Source organism: Ranitomeya variabilis, chromosome 4 (assembly GCF_051348905.1).
Source record: "Ranitomeya variabilis isolate aRanVar5 chromosome 4, aRanVar5.hap1, whole genome shotgun sequence".
Lineage (NCBI taxonomy): Eukaryota > Metazoa > Chordata > Amphibia > Anura > Dendrobatidae > Ranitomeya > Ranitomeya variabilis.
In genome coordinates, this window is record NC_135235.1 from 311,371,317 (window position 1) to 311,389,585 (window position 18,269).

The following is an 18,269-nucleotide window of genomic DNA, read 5'->3' on the forward strand; positions in this document are numbered from 1 at the left end:
ATTCACTGGCTTTTCTAGGGCCCAGTTTGACCCTGGTCAACCGATTCATATTTAGTGGTAAAAGGGAACCTGACAGTGGATTTGTGTTGCCCGATCCACGGGCAGATAATATAAGACACTGGTTACATGATTTCAGCCAGGCATGTTTAACTGTTAAATGCTGATGACAACATACTATAAAAGGTGTCCCTGACCGAGCAGCATGGGAGACTAGTCAGGCAGGCGGGTCCCCCAGAGGCTTGTCCTCTCCCGCTTCCCTGAAGTGACAGGTCTCTCCATATATGCACGTGCAGGGATAGACCTGTCACTCCAGGGCAGCGGGCAGGGAGAAGCCGCAAGGGCCCCCACTTGTTCATCTCTTCTTTTGTGCAACTCAGTCCCAGGTGACTTTTAAAGTATGTTTTTGCTTACTTTCAAGCATACTATTAATTTATGAAAAATTATAATGACCGTTAGTCCTTAATCATCCTTTTCCATAGTGGGTAATAGTGTCTCGGGAGACACTATTCTTGAGAGAGAACAACCGATGATGTTTTGAGTTCTCTACTCCGTCGAGGTTGGAATTTTTTGGACTCGGCTGCAAGAATCGGTGGGATGGCTCCGGTCTATAATATAATATATAATAGTATAATATGATCAATATTGATCTGTACCCACTAAGGGAATTTATGAAACATATGCCATAAGAGGTCTTACAGAATATATGAAGATGACCGAGAGGCATAGATGTATTTTGCATTACCTAATGTGATGATATCTCTTGTGGAATCCACGTGAATGAGACAAGTTTGAATAAGCAAGGTCTTATTCTTTTGTTATTGTATTGCCAATTCTATCTTACAGCAGAAATACCGCCATTTTCCCCACTAGTAGCAGGTTCGATAGAGGTTAATAGAGAACTCTGAGAGATAAAAGGGTATCATTTCCTTCTCTATCATCTGCATGGGGAACTCGAATTTGCCTGAATATATACTCTGTGATACGTGAGTGTTTGCTTGTTAAATACGGGGAGGTAGATACCTACCAATACAAGGGAACAGTAACAGAATCTTGGTATATAGGAAAACCACGTACCCAGTAATCAAGAGCCATAGGTGACCGTGGAAATCTATGGGATACATATAAGATCTCACATTATCCCATACACACAAATAATGGAATTCTTCACAAAAATTTGTATATAGGGGATGATATGTAGCTGTCTATATTGTATGGCAAAATATATGGTGGAATACCATATTTTTGTCTATATTTGCACTACTTGTTTTTTTTCACGTTTGCACTTTTAAGAATTTTTTCGTATGCAATTAGCAATTTTAGAAGAATCTAATAAAGGTTATATTCTATTATTGCCTAGACTGCTACTAGGGATCTTACAATTTTCTTGGGTTTAGTACAGCCCCCGCTTTCTTGACAACAGCAGTCTGGTCAGCCCACATTACACTTGCCATTCCCCAGTCTGCTGTAATCACAGGACTTTTTTTTAATTGTTAAATTCCACTGTCATACATTTTATAATTCTGTGATTGGGTAGGATAGTACATTATTTTAATGATATATTTCTCTAGTAATCACAGGACTTCATTATATGGCACATTCCATTCTCAAACATTTTATAATTTCCTGATTGGGTAGGATATTAAATTATTTTAGTTACATATTTCTCTACTTACCTCCTCTATTTCCTGATGCAGATGTCATCAGCAGGGAGGAAGTAAAGGACCAAAGTAATACAAGTCTCCACCTTTTCCTTTGCACCATATTGCAATGAATGGAATATGCAACTTACATGTGAGGACAGTTAAAGAAATAGTAGAGTACGGTACATTTATTTCACAAATTTGAAAATTTGAAATGCAAAACTTATCTTGATACATGAACGTGCATATCATAGAGGTTTGTAAGTGGATTCCGGTTGGATTCAGCAGGTGATTGCAATGTTTTGCATTTATTTTTGTACAAATATGTCTAAAAAAAAATCACAAAGTGAAACAGTTTTTAAAAAAGCACACAGGTTTATTGCATATCAATCTCATGTATAAATTCATTGTAGCATTGGAAAGATTACATTTGGTATACATTCCTATTCTACAGCATTAAACTCAAAATCAGCTTTCTTATTCATTATCTTAAGGAATTTCTCTACTCAAGTACATTTTGTTTTTTTTATCACAAGCATCAAAAAGAATTTTTCCCTCCCCACAAAAAAATAAAATAAAATAAAAAAGAAATCGCTTTTTGAATTTTTTTTCTACACTTCATATCTTTTCTTTATATTTTCCCACATAAAGCGATTTAAAATTTTTCATATTAACAGCTGTCTTTTCTATATCATTGGCAGCTGAAGCATCAAGTCCCGGACAAAGAACCTAATCACATATACAGTAAGTGCATCTACAGATTTTTTTTTTTTTTTATAATTATTATTTTTTTTAATTTTTTTACTTTTTCGATTTTCCTCTTTTAAAAAAATTCACAAACAGACACATTGACGGCTAGCCCACCAGTCATGCACAGATTTTGCCTATGAACATAACAGAAGCAATATACAATCCAGAGGGAAATGGAACAAAAAAATTGAATTGTTCCAAAATCATCTTCCTCAAAAAACACCAAAATGAAATTTAGACATTTACAACTTTGTTTTTCCCGCAATGTACATTTTTATTTAACAAGGGATACAAGATATTTTTTTTTTACTGTGTCTATTATAAACACCCAACTCTTGAAAATTTACCGCTGTCTCATTGAGAACTTTGAAAAGTAATATTCTGTTTGCATGGACAGTAAAAGTACTCCCTCCCTCATCCAGAATAAAGCGCATGGATATGAAAGTCAAAATTTTGTGGAGATGAAGGTATGATGAAAAAAAACAAAAACAAAAACAAACATTTAGTAAAAATGTGTAAAGAAAATAATGGCTGTAAGGTCATTGGCCCAATTTAGAAAAAAAAAGAAAAATATTATTTTATAGAATTGTGGTTTTAAATCCGGAACAACTTGTTTAATTGGATAAAAAATTGTATTTGGAATTAAATATAATATAATCTTGTAATAATTTATCCATAAAGATTAAATTACATATTCTGACAAACCAGGAGTCAGAAAATGTCAAAAAGAAAAAAAAGCTGTTGCTCAAGTAGTCCAGCCTTTTTTATTTTTGAATAGATTTCTACATACATTTTTATCTATTTTTTTTGTAAGTTTGGGAACTCAATCTATTAACATGAGTGCATGTGTCTGACTGATCGGAATTTATTATTATTAGGATTTTTTTTGCTATTTTACTACTATAAGGCTATGTTCACATGTTGAATTTTTGCTCCGTTTTTTTGCAAATTTTTTAAATGCAAATTAAACTTTACAGTACCAGCAAAATCTATGAGATCTCAGAAACCTCACACACACCTGTTTTTTTTTTTTGCCTGGCTGAATTGGAAAAGTGTGGAGTTTTTCAAATCTGCAGCATGTAAATTTTTTCAGCGTTTTTGCAGCATTTTTACACCCATAGAAAGTAATGAGTGCTTAAATACAAAATTTAGCATTTTTGTTGATCAAAATCTACTTTATGAAACATGTACTGTAGACAAAGCACACAAGTAAAAAAAAAACGTCGGAAAAAACGCTGAAAAAAAAATGCTGAAAAAGTTGGTGTTTTGAATGCAAGGTTTTTACTACCAAAAGAGCAGGTTTTGACTGTTGAACAAAAAAAAATAGCTGCAAAAACGCAATGTGTGAACATAGCCTAAGACTCATCAAATGACTGTACAGAAGTTTCTTGGTAGCTATGAAACAGAAAAGTCATAATTATACTTACAAAATTGCAGCTGATAGATTATTAGTCTGCAACAGTAATAATTGGACTTGATCGGGCACATAATTCACTAATCACAAATAATTACTATTGAAAAATGGGTTGAAGAATATATTTTCAGTTTGAAAATAAATTAACAATAATTGTTCCTATAACATAGAACTTTGGGAGATTTTGGACAATATTGAAGTTTCTAAAGGCCCATTTAGGCAGGCTGATAATCAGGGAAGAGCGTTCCTACGAGAAACCCTCACGTCAAGATTATCGACCTATCTTAGGCTACATTCCCATGATGAGCTTTTAGTGAGTTTTGGATGTTGCAGATTTGCGGCACCATTTCTGCACCCATTAAGTAAAATAGGTTATTTGCATTTTTTTTGTACATACGCAGAGTAAAGACTCACCAAAAACTCATATTGGGAACGTAACCTAAATGGGTCAGCGATCAGCTGACAAAAAAACTCTTGTTTGTCAGATGAAATGAGCTTTTAAGTTTGCTTAAAAATCATCGTTCTGGGCAGCACATGTGTGTGAACAGAACATGTGCTGCCGATAACACGTAGTCAATGGGCGGTCACGTAGAGGCCGAGGATGGCCCATCTAAATGTGCCGTAAGTGCAATCACTCATATAAAGTTTTACTTTCACTGACAAGAATATTGAATTACCCTTTTTGAACATATAATAGAGTGCACTTCCGGAATACTTGGTCATGCGTTTAAAAATTTCTGGAGATTTTTTTTTAAATTAAAAATCTAATTTGTCTTTAGAATGAGATTCATTCACTTTTAAATTCATGAAAAACAGGTTCTGAACACAGAATCATTTTTGAAATTCAAATTTGAATATTTCTTGCTGAATATTCTATAAAGTGACAGTTATTTTTTTTACGGGCCCAATAAGTCCTCCCTAATATTAATATCCCTTTGATTAATGAGTAATATACCGGTATATATATAATTGTATATTTCTACGCATACAGACAAACAATTTGATTATTATTGTGGTCTTTTTGACACTGCTAATCTGAAGAAACAGCAGAGGGGTGTTGCCTGTGTTTAATTTCCTTTTTCTAATTCCCATTCCAAAAAGAATAGTTTAATTTGACAGTTCACTGTTCTTAGACCTTGGGCCTCTTCCATGTTACACAACATGAAATCTTAAATTTTTACATTTTTCTGTTTTTGATCTAATTAAATGCTGCTTTTTGGAATAACTGACTTTTTTTTACCAACTATATTATATTGATTACTGGAAAATGTGTTTATTGCACTAAATTATCACATGTTTAAATGAATTAATATTGGATTATTTTGACCGTTTTTTAAATCTAAGGTTTTATGCTTAACTAATTTCTGGAATTCTACTAATTATTTAAGGGTAATATTACTAAGAGCAAATTATCAAAGGGGGTGTATTTGGTTTATATTGTTTCATTAACCTCTATGATTTTTAGGATTTCCTGCTGATTATTCAATGCATTTTTATCATGTGCCTGATGTTAGAACATAATTATGTCAATTTTTGTTTTATATATTACTGTTGTTTTAGTGCTTTGAGTTTAGCACATATTCAATACAAAACTCACAAACATGTTTTTGTTTTTTTAAATACTGTGCTTCTATGTTCTTTGATTTTTTTTTGGTTCAATTTAAAACCACAAAACTTTTGAGGTTAACTTTTTTTTAATGCTTCCATTTGGAACACTACACAAATATCAAGCCGGCAAAGGGAAAATCGTGAATTTTAAAAATAACCAGTATGTTATCAGTCTAAAGGTATGTGCACACGTTAAGTATTTGCAGGAGAAATGTCTGCACCATTTCTTCATGTCTTGGCAGGAAAAACGTTGCTTAAACTACAAGCGCGTTTGCCGTTTTTACCTTTGCTAGTTCTAGGGAATCCCTTGGGTTTTGGGACAAAGGTGCGCAGAAAAAATGGGACAAATACTTAATGCTTGCACAGACCCTTAGGCCGGTTAGAGACCTTAAAATCAGTCATTGGGTTGAATGTTGTCTGTCTTTTCGAGATGGCATAGCTTTGCAAATTTTCAATTAAATTCCGAACTAAAAAAATACCAACAAAAATTCCCCCAAAATGAACAAAACAAAATAAAACAAAACAGAATGCCTTCAAAATCCATACAATTTACTTAATATAGATTGGGGTGCTTACATTTCCACTCCAGTGTATAATTGAAATGCCATTATGAGAACAGTATGTGAAATGATGAAGTAGGCCATTGCTGCTCTTGACCCCAAAAGAACCCTGTCAAAATGATTTGACTTTTGAAGCCTTCGTTAAAGGGATATGCATACATTATTTCACTACATTTTCCAAACTCCTATATATTTACATTTTTGCTTTTCAACCAGGTGTCTAGTGCTTTTAATACAGTACATTACAGAGTGCTTTTAAGCGTCTTTGAGCTTCTCGACAGTGACATATTTAAGAAATATGGCACCCACCATCATGTAATTGTGAAACGAGTTACTTTAAATCACAATGTTGCTATTTGCCTACGTGAACCTTTAGAAAAATCATACTTTTTTTTTTTAAGACTTAAATGGTCTTTGTACACCCGCCCGAGCAAATAACAAATAAATACAATACTTAGGCAAAAAAAAACAAACAAAAAAAACAAAAAAATAATAATTAGGAACAAAAATATTTTTACAAAAAAACAAAACAAAACAAAAAAATAATAATTAGGAACAAAAATATTTTTACAAACTTATGATTGTCCTGGAGTATCTCAGTTGTGGTAGTCATTAAAAATGAGAACAGATCACAGCTTTAAGCATCTATCTACTGAAATAAAGAATCTAAATACCATAAATGCTGTAATCGGCAAATGACAACCAGAAATTGCTAATAATAAACCTTATTTGGCACATGAATTTTTTTTCCTAACCACACAAAACCTTGTTACTCTGTTTTGGTCCTTCACTATTTGCTTATATTAACATTTTCTTCACAATAATGACATTTTATGAAAAAATACTGTTATAGAAGTAAATAAGAAACAAATCTTAGGGGCAAATTTCAACAAATATATACAGATTAAGATATTTTTTTTTCAAAAGTTCAAATTACAATTTTTTTTGTTTTTATTGGCCCCAGTGAATAATAATTTAAAATATAACAACATGGAAACAACGTTAAGCTTTTCCCCAATCATTTATTATGCCATGAAAGGAATGTCTTATAAATGTTGAGATTGGAATATCATCAAGATGAAACAAGATTACCACTATAGCAGCTTCAAATTCTTCCAAGCTACATCAGAAAAGGAAACACAAAAATTCCAAAATGTATGTTCTGCTAATTTTGAAAAATCACATCTCCATTGGGTACTGCTGTCTTGTGGGGATACTCTACTCAGACGTGGCTTCTTCGAATTGGATCCAATATAATAAATTGTAGCTACACCTTTAAAAATTCTGGTTTCATTTTTGTTCAAGTGAAGAACCCCTAAACCTTTGGTTTTCTATTGGTAGATTTATTCAGTTTACCAATTTTATGTAAATGTTGAGCCAGAAAATTATGTAATTTAGATTTGATAATTAATATTTTTCTTTCTAATTTGTATTAAATGCCTCAAATTTTGCAGAACTTCATGTTATCGTTGTTGCCCAATTATCACTTGCGTATAAGTTTCTCTAGTACATGATTACTGTACTGAATTATGCCTCAACTGACTTTATTTATTTTTTTTAATTGAAATGATTCAATTTTATAGTTTCTCAATGTCAGGCACATAGGTGAGCTGGGTGGCAAATTATTTGCATGTAAAATTATGAGAAGCCAAAATTACATCTAGCGCCTGTAGTTACGGTAACTACAGCACCATAAACAATCCCATCAGGTATAAGAAGGTTTTCTTTCTATTTTCTGCTGGTAGGATATTTTGAGTGATTCAAAAGCTTAAGTTATGCAAATATCTGTCATGGGATTATGCACATGGTGGAGTGAATAGGTGAAATTTAGAAGAACTTTTAGGAGGATCCACAAAAAAATGAACAGAGGTATCACTGGACAGATGTAAATTGCAGCAAACTTCCAAATGCTTGGTTCTTAGTGACTTCTTGTTTCCTTTTTGCCATCTTCCGCATTGCAGAAAAGATGATGTAACATTTAAACGTGTGTGTAAGCATTTTTGTATGTTTTTTTTTTTCTACAAATGGTTCATAGGATTAAAAGTCCCTGATTCTGATGCTGCTCCGGCCATGTTCAACCAGGCATCCAGGGAGTTGTGGGAAGTATGAAGAGTATTTTCAGAAAGAGACAACATCATTGCATAAGCCTGTGGGGAAATAAGAAATAGGATCAAGAAGTTAAAGATTAGAGAACTATATAGCCAAAAAAAATCAAATAAACATGCAGCCGACCTAGATTGGCCTTAGAGTGTTCCAAAGTTCCAACCGAACCATATGTAAACTACTGCAGTTTGGCTAATATCAGCTAATAACAATACATGGCAGAATTTATTATTCAACATGTGCCAGTTTGGTGGCTTTAAAACTTTAGAAATTATGGCACGGATGGACATATTTGCAATGCAATTTGCAAAACTGCAGTTTTCTTGCCATGGACAATATGACCCGAAAGGCAAAGCAAATCAAATTAATACCTACTAATCAAAGCCTTAGATTATATTATTTGGCATTAAGACAGCCCAAGATGTGCTAAATTCATCGACAAGCATGCACCTCTTTATAGATCTGGAATATTTCACTCGGATGATGTTAAGTTTAAAGGCCGCCATAATCATTAGATGGCTATCAGCTGAGCAATGATATGGCTGATCATTTGGCCGACAGGGATCTCAGCCGAGTTTCCCACACTTGATTGACTGAGTACTCCTGTGTTCTCTACGATAATGCTGCTGATTGACATTTTGGTTGATGGCACATCTCTTGGAGAACAAAGTGAGTGGCAGTCCCAAATCAAGATTGCTCCCGACCATCAGTCAGCCGCCGTCCTCATACACATTAGCATAATGTCCAAACTCGTCAATATTGGCACATTTGGCCTATATTAGTCTAAAGGGACTGTCCAAGCTTGACGTTCAAGTCATAGACATAGAGTGACTGCAGAATTGTGAATCCTCACAGTGCACACACTGTGTCCTATCAAGTTTCTTCTGTGCTCGGGAGTAGGCGGGCTCAGGACTTCGATCAATGCAAGTGAATTGAGCGAGGCTGGACATGACTAGTTGAAATGTGGCCGGAAGTATGCATATCGCATACTTACAGTCACTTGACCGTCATCTGCTCCCAGCACTGGCATCGGAGGATTAGCAAGCCTCATGGAGTGACTGTAGACTTGAACCCCAAACCTGGAGAACCATTTTAAGACTGACCTATAAAACAGCAATTTTAAGAAATCCGTTTTCTGTGTTCATAAGGAGAATGCACCTCCCAAGTGTAGCAAAAATTACTTGTCATCGGGAATATGGAAATACAGCCTGCACGTGCACCATCAAATACAACAATGCTAAGATTAAATACCCAATTATTTTCATTTATTACTCATATGTAATAAAAATATATCTGAAGTTATATCATATGCCATAGGGAAGTCACTAATTTGTTTTTTCAAACCATTGCACAAAGACAGTTAGTACATTGAGCAAATTTAGCAGACACGTAACAGAGACATGCAAATGGCTTGCTTTAAAACAGAAGACGACACAACGTAACTATCAGATTTTTTTTTTTCGCCAACTGCACTGAATTTGTATCACTTCAAAAAGCTTGCCTATCTTACATTTTACAAAATATTGGAACTGCAATCAAGAACATTTCATATTATAATTATAATAACTTTGAACACGAGATTTTGATGACTACAACTTTATCTCCATGCTTACAAGTAAAAATAACATTGGATTTTATTACTTTCTTTTCATCAATTAATAACTAATGTCTAAAAAGGATAATGATCCCATGTTAAAGAGAAATTGAGACATTCTGTCATGTAAATATGAAGAATGCACTCTTAAGGTATTCTATTTTTTAAAGAATTTTTACATTTTTCTATAGATTATATGATTTTGAAAGCTCATATGTTATACCTACATAGGTCATGTGTTACAGCTCGTAATATGGAATTTGAAGGCACTAATGAATTTACATTACAATATCTTAAAGCTTTTTTTCAATGCACTCTAGGCAGAAAGCTACTGTAAATGCAATTATTCTGTACCTACCTGGTTTTTAGCCTGCCTGTACAGAGATTCTTTAAATGCCTCAGAGTCTAAGGTGGAATTAAACACATCTTTCACTTCAAATGCTTCCTCTGCTGTTTTGCGAAGGTCCAGCCCCTTCCCAAAATTCGGAATCTGCTCCACATCTAACAGACGGGCATCTTCCTCCTCAATACACCTGTACCAATGACCAGGGGAGGGGAAGGGGATGACCCTTCATTAGCTTGTCTGGCCTTTATTCAGGCGAGCCAATGTTGCACGTTTGCTTTAATATCTTGGGTGTTATGCATGCACATGTAATGGTGTGCACAGACAAAAGCCACATGCATGAAGGACAAGCACAAGGAGTCACAGACAGAAAGCTTTGAAATGGATTAAGACAGAAACAAGCCACAAACGAGGTCCTATACCACACAGTGATGGAGGTTCTACAGTGAGTGATAGACAATGGCGACAAATTGTAAGTTGTTCAGCTTGTTTAACTAATGTGTCATTCTTAGAAAGAACATTTAAAATCATAGTCTTCTTGTCCACTAAGTCTATGTAAAATATGTGTTCCCACAATCTGTTGACCACATTTAGACCACAACCATTGCTGGTCAAAGAGATCATATATTGGTTCAATAGTCAAGCCATGAGTCACGTCAAATAATTGACTTGCCACAAGTTTATAGATTATATAGATTTTTTTACTCGTAAGTCACAACATAGCAACTTCCAAAACTCTTAAAATGGCCAATGTTTTGATCCAACCAAGACCTTGCTCACAGCCTGTGTCTCCTTTGTGTTGAAATAAGCTCTTACAACCATACAGGTGAGACACAAGCAATGAGAAAAGTTTTGGTTGGACCAAAAAGGTGTTCATCGTGAAGGGTTATTCTCAATTTGTCTCTTGAGCAGCTCACAACTCATTTCAGTCTCCTCACTTCCTGGTTTATGAAATGACTGGTGTTTGTCTTTGAGTGACAGTCCTGCTAGGTAGCAGAGCTTTAGTATTAGTAATGCTATAAAGCTCAGCACAAGTTCTACTGTAACACATTAAGCTATCAGTGGTTTGCTCTAGAGTGAATGTTTCTATCACTACATTTGAACGTAGAGATAACAGGGCATTTGAACAAGCACAGTTAGAGACATGATGCTGGGGATTGTGATTACACACCATTGATAAGAGTAGTTCAGCCAGGAACTGAGAGGGACGATGGTGACCAGCTAACTGCTGTATAGAAATCAATGACCTGGAAAGAGTTAACTGGTATGTTAAGAGTTAACACGTCTCCTGAAAAGTAAATATTGCATATTCTCAGCCTGGTTCTGGGCAGGCACTAGTGACTGAGCTCCATGGAAACCACCTGCACACTATGAAAGATAAAAGTTCTCATTGCAACATTATGGCAACAAATAGAAAAAGCAAGTCAATTGCAAACTTGCTAATTTTCATGCTGTCTAACTAATTAAAGCAATTTAATAACTTGAGAATACCCATTTATGTGTTTGAGAAGATTTGCTATATGGTGGACTTACAAATATGAATCTATAATGATTTACTAAAGATTAGCCTGGTTGAAAATTGTTCATTTTTTCAATCAAGGTGCAAATAATTGACACCTTATTTTAGTCTTTATTTTTCCCTTTCATTAGTATCAGTGCACAGTAATGACAGTGAAACATGAGAATGAATCATGGACATTAAGCATGGCAGCTGAAGCTACATAAGGATGACTGACCTTCTGGTGTGATCAAAGCTCATAGAAAGGGATGTGGGTTCTTCATCTTCCTCATCCTCTTCATACGCTTCCTGGGTCTCCATTGTGGGTGAAACAGTTTCATCTTGTGATTTTCCCGTCAAGCTTCCATCTTCATAATCTTCTTCTAGATCCTCATCTTCATCTTCATCTACATCTTCTGGTTTCTGGTTGACTAGGATGCAGCCTCTTGAACTGCTATCGATATCCTGAATTTCTGTTCTAAAATAACAGAGTTAAAAGAAAATAAAAATGTTTAAACCAGTAAGAAACTTGCTTAAACTAATCAAAGATAACATTGGTTATAACAATAATGGATAACAATTTTTGGTTGACTCATCAAGAGCTTGAGTGCCATTATTCTAGGATGCTGATATTTTCTACTGTCATATCAGGTCAGACCATGAGCTTTAAGCCTTTCTTGACATGGTTAGTTTTCGATTTTGGACTTTGTTTTTTCATCCCCTTCCAAGAGCCATAACTGTTTTATTTTTCTGTCTGTGTGTTTATGTAGGCTTGTTTTTTGTGTAGAGTTGTACTTTTGAATGGCACCATCTATATTATCATGTGTTGTACTGGAAAGCGGGAAAAAATTCCAAATGCTGCAAAAATTGTGGAAAAAAATCACAATGCCACAATTGTTTTTTTATTTTTACGGTGTTCATTATACCTAGTGATACAATTCCCCAAATCAGTACTATTACAATGATACAACACATGCATTTTTTTTTAATAAAGTGGTGGAAAAATTTCAGAAATTTGTAAAAATATATTTTTTTGTTTTGGTCCCTATTTTCTGAGACCAGTAGCATTTTAAATTTTTGATCATGGGAGCTGTGGGAGGGCTTGTTTTTTTTGCGCCATGAGCGGACCCTTATATTGAGAACACCTTTGCCTAGACACAATGTTTTGATTCCCTCTAGCATTAATCTCAGGTATTGCAGCAGCCCAAAAAAATGAAATTCTGGCTTTATTATTTTTCATATTATGCCGCTTGCTATTCAAGTTAATTAATATTACATTTTGATAAATAAGAGTTTTACATACAAAGCAATACCACATATGTATATTTTTAGTTCTCTATTATTAATTGGGAAAAGGTAGGTGATTTGAGCATTTATATATTTTATTTTTATTTTTTTGCAGCTTTAAAAACCTACCGTATTTTAAAATGTTTACTGTAATTTGTGGTCCCCTTAGGAGACTTGATCCTACGATCATATGATTGCTTTTTACTATGTACAGCAATACCATAGTACTGCTGTGTATAGCAAAAATCTTGATCTTCTATGAACATCAGCCATAAACTGCCTTTCATAGGAGTACTATCATGACAGGGTCTACAGCGTGACAACCCATCGGGGCGTCATGGGGGCACCCATGGGTGGTAAGAATAGCGTACCCCCTGAGCCGTACACACTATCACAGATTGACAGCGGCATTTAACTGGAGAAAAGTCGTGACTGGATCTCAGTTCCACTCGTGACTGTTAGAGGCAGATGATGGCTGAATAACACAGCAATCATCTGCTGGGAAAGATGCGGGCTCAGCTGCTGAGCCCACGTGAAAGTCAGGGAGCCTTCATATGACACAGGGGTTAAAGACACATTTTCATGGAATTAGTTGGTTTCTGTGTTTTTTTTTATCCCACATTTGTTGATTCTCAAAAAACGAGCCCTAAATATTAACAACCTGATGAAAAAAAGTACTATATTTTAACCTAGAGCTACAAAAATACCCTTCAATATTTTTTTTGCTGTCCTGTTTCCTTGAAAGGTCTATTTGGAGCCCTGGATTTTGTCACTTAATGTAATCACATAAATGGTATGTTTGTATTAGCCTTTTTCACTCAGTTATTCGTTATGATAAATGCCCACATTTGATTCTCTCTCAGGAATTATTCTGCCAGTCTGAAATGTATTCCTTTTGTCTATCTTTATCCCACAGCAGGAAAAGGCTGAATGATCTCCAGTTCCCTTCAGGAAATGCCACAACAAGTTTATTTCTTAAGTGTGCAACCTAATGCTTTCACACCCTCTTCCCCAAGACACAACCTCCATAAACTGGTGATTAATGAGGCTAACATAACAAAACACAAGAACATGCATATTGTGAAATTTCAGGGCCATTTTAGATAAGACTGTAGACCTGTGAATTTATGGCCCAGTTGAGAAACAGTGTGCTGTTCTCAAATATCTTGTGCCGGTGACTTTGATGGGGTGTCAAAAGTTTATGCTATTTTTTTATTTTTAAGACTTTCTTGTTAGTTACCTTCAGGTTGCCGGCTATAAAACATTACATAGACAAATATAATTTTGTTATAAAAATTCTGCTTGAATAGATCAGGTTTTATTGCAGAGGTAAAAGGAAAAAAAACGTATTGTATAAATTGTGGACCTGCTCCCAATCACCATGACTTTTTTAGAAACTTAATTAGAACAAGGAGGTTACATTTTTTGTTAAAAAAAAAAAGAAGCTTCACGAAAAAGAAAAAAGTACCAAGATGTCAGGATTCTCCGGTGACGGAAGTGGGCAGTGATATTGGCACAGTGCACGCAGTCTGGATTCTCTGGTGCTGGGAGCAGGTGATGATGTGGTCACAATTATGTGATTTGTATACTGCTGACCACATTCCAACTAGATGTGTTCAGCTTCACTTAATTCACTTGTATGGAATGAGGCTGCTCACATCTAGTCGGCACATGACCGCATGTATGCAAATTGCATTTTTGTGATCATGTGCCCGCTAATTCCCAAAACCGACGAACCCTTAAAGCGAGCACACTGTACACTGTGAGGATTCATGAATCTGCGTCACTTAGGGCTCCTTCTCACTTGCGAGAAATACGTATGAGTCTCGCAGGTTAAAACCCTGCTGTGGCGCCGGCACTCCAGAGCAGAGTGTGCAGCTCCATGTATTGCTGTGCGGCCGCACGCTCCACTCTGGAGTGCCGGTGCCACAGCAGGGTTTTAACCTGCGAGACTCGGACGTATTTCTCGCAAGTGAGAAAGAGCCCTTAGAGCAGTGTTTCTCAACTCCAGTCCTCAAGACCCCACGACAGGTCATGTTTTCAGGACTTCCTTAGTATTGCACAGGTGATAATTTCATCACCTGCCCAAGCATTAATTCCATCGCCTATGCAATACTAAGGAAATCCTGAAAACATGACCTGTTGTGGGGTCTTGAGGACTGGAGTTGAGAAACACTGCCTTAGAGTGACTGCAGAGTTGAGTCTCAAGCCTAGACAACCTGTATAGAAAGAATAGTAATACTTTACTTGGAAATGATCGTCAAAAAAAAACGAGAATGTAAAACAGCGGGAAAGTGTTATTAACGTATGTCACTTCAATTTTGGAACCAGCAAACACTGTATAAAGTATGAAGAATACCAAAAGGGCTAATAAACTGGTGCTACACATGTATAAGATTGTTACATGGTTGTAGTTATTGGACCATGCACTCCTCAATGCCATTTTGCATCAATAGAACTGTAGGTATTAGCAATGGTGGTTGAGGAATATCCTTTTCAGAACCATTGTCCAGGATCATCTAAAATAGCTTCTAAGTAAAAACTAGATGCCTGCCTTATACATAAGAAACACTTTGACAACAACCTTTATCCTTTCAAAAAATATCTATAAATATATGTCCTGCGTGACATTTGCAGTATTTCCAGAAGAGCATCTTAATTTTGCAGTTGAGAAACAAAATGTTACTGAACATATTGAAGAAAAAAAAAAAGCGGAAAAAATATAAGCATAAAAAAATTCTTGAATATTGCAAATGTGTTCAAGTGATGACAATGTAGCTCGAGGCCTCTAAACTGCGAATGGTTAAAATTCCCATCTGCTATGCTGAATAAACAATGCAAGCTCGGGAAAAAAAAAAAAATTGGTTGGCGATTACATGGCTCTTGCTGTCAGCATCTCCGAATGCCATTTATCACCCACCCAGACAGACAGAAAACAAACCTCATTTTGATAGGCTCTATTCTCAGCTCTCCTGGCGACATTTGCAGCCTGTGTGGGAATTTAAAATGAACTACACCCCGTTTGTTTACACAACGCGCTAATGAGATTCATTGGGGAATAACCTGCGAAATGCGACACAGATGCTTCATTAAAGCTTTTGTTCATTAGCCGTTCTCATGAATTATTTTTATATTAGTCAATGTTAGTTTTTAATATTTCAATTTTCATTAGGCAGGTGAACATGTTCTAAGCAGAAACTGGAAAACGAACATCTAAGTGATCCGCCATGATCGCCATCAAGTCATTAGGAAAAATTCTTTCATTTTTCTTGTATCCTGGTATTTAGGGGCACTAAATCACTGGTGGTTACTGTGATATTTAAAGGGGTTCTGTCAACAGGTTTTCACCCCCCCAAACTGTTTATATACACATGTAACTCTGTCAAAGACAAGTTCAGCAATATCTTTGCCAGGCCAGTCCACTCCTCCATTACTGAAAAATCAGCATTTGAATTGATGATATTTAGATTTGAGGCATCTGCCACTCCAGCTATATTCCACACAGCGTTGCCCCTCCTACTTGACTCACAGCCTCTATGCCTGTGTTATGTACAGATAATTTTGGCTGCATCAATAAATCATGCTTGTTTCACTTGCAAATATTTCTGTGCCATGGTAATCCTACAATAAATCTAGCCCCTATGTTGTGTGACTTCAGGCAAAATAACCATCAGTCAAGCAGGGGGTGGAACCTTTCCGGGAACAGAGCTGGAGTGACGGAAGCTTCAGATCTACAAATTCAGCCTCATTTACATATCAATTCAAACACTGATTTCTCAGTAAAGGAGAAGCGGACTGGCCATGTACAGGTATTGCTAGACTTATCTTTAAAAGAGCTACATGCACATATAAATAGTTTGGGGCGTGAACTTCTGCAGATTCCCTTTAATAAGACACTCCTAGCAGAACTGATTCACTGTTTGGGTGAAAAAGAGCAAATGCGAAAAACAGATCTACTTGATCCTTTAACAGGTTTGCCACTTTGTTTTACCAAATGTGATAGGGAAATATATTTATTTGGCATTTACAGGTTCTCCATATTTCTCACAGACTGCATAGAGCTTCTCTTCTCAATGGCTGATGATAGAGGAGCATGTAACCAGCTCTGTCCTCCGCCTCCTCCAATGGAAAAACAGCTTTCCATGTGCATTGTTTTTCTATTGGTGGAGGCTGACGACAGATCTGGTCACATGCTCCTCCACTAGCAGCCAATGAGAACAGGAGCTCTGGGTAGCCTGTGATGGTTGTGGCACTAACCAGTGCAGTAGGAGAACCTGCTATACTAATATACTGTATTAGAAAATGCCACAAATCATGTCCCTAACACATAAGTAAAAATAAAGCAAAAGTGGTTATCCCCTTAAATTTTCTACTGCTTTAGACTTATATGTGGCCACTTGTAGTGCTCTAATTATCGGTAAAGTTCAAAAAAAGCCCAAACGCTCGTTAAGTCACTACATCTAACAAATCAATATTTTTTATATTAACTAATTATATACTTTTAAAAAAATCTGAAAATTAAAAAAGAATGGGCAGCAATGTAACCGTTTAATTATTGTCAACTATGTAGAACTTTCTAAGCCAAGGTTATTAGTAACATGACAATGTAACTGCTATATGATCTTATTGCAATAAGAAAAAAAAAAAAAACTAAATTGCCTTTTTAACCTAAGAGCCTGAGAAACCAACTCAACAAAAACAGTGTTAAAATTGTGTTGAAAGCTTCCTACACCTTCCAGCTTTTAGATAAATAACTGCAGGCTGCAGGCCCCAGCTGGGACGGAGTGATCTGAAGGGCGGTCACACTGCTGGTGAAGGCTCATGATTGAGCCATGAAGAAAGAGAACTCTTGTCCTATTAGATGATTAATGCAATGTCCTTCGTTAATTTACCAGCCACTTAATTTCAGCCTAATAATGGACTAGCTGCCGTCCCCCACTCTATACATACAGTTTACCCTTCACACTCTGCAAATCCCCCAAGCTTTGGAGATTAATACTGAACATGTGGTTTATTAAGTAGATCTTCTGGTTCTTCTGGTTCTTTAAAAATCGAATTTAAGCCAATTTAAAAGAAGGGCTCCTACCAAAATGCCCAGTTCACACTAGATGATTAGTGACGGATGGAAGATTAATCAGTTCATTGAAAGAAGATAAAATGTTTACTATCAAAGGGTATATGGGTATATGTAGCCAATATATTATAAAAAGAAGGAAATTAAGTAGGGTCAGATCTGTACACATAAAGAAGATATTCTTTAAGGAAATGTTAGGGGGTTAAATTGGTAAGGTGCAGAAACATTTCAAATCCTCCTCCAGATTTAAAATTTTTTCAAAAACTTTGAGTTTGTGCTTGATGGCTATGTGCACACTAAGTTTTTTTTTAAGGGGTTTGGGAGCAGAAATCAAGATGAGAAGAAACTCCATGCGAAAATCAGAAAAGACTATGTGTGCACATAAGACCTGGGTTTGG

At 35.8% G+C, this 18,269-nt stretch overlaps 1 protein-coding gene across 9 annotated transcripts in view; it reads right to left on the reverse strand.

Moving 5' to 3' along the window:
- Positions 1-1,727: 1,727 nt before the first annotated feature.
- PRDM16 (PR/SET domain 16) overlaps positions 1,728-18,269 on the reverse strand; it is an 868,945-nt gene continuing 852,403 nt past the window's right edge. For 6 of the 9 annotated variants that reach the window (XM_077250426.1, XM_077250425.1, XM_077250424.1 and 3 more), the window contains 3 exons: positions 11,749-11,988; positions 10,028-10,202; positions 1,728-8,119 (listed from right to left, as the gene is read on the reverse strand). In XM_077250426.1, the coding sequence (XP_077106541.1) occupies positions 7,991-8,119; positions 10,028-10,202; positions 11,749-11,988 (544 nt within the window). In that variant the 3' untranslated portion in view covers positions 1,728-7,990. Of the gene's footprint in view, positions 8,120-10,012; positions 10,203-11,748; positions 11,989-18,269 lie in introns of those variants that run through there. The other 3 variants (XM_077250428.1, XM_077250430.1, XM_077250427.1) reach the window with 2 other exon arrangements.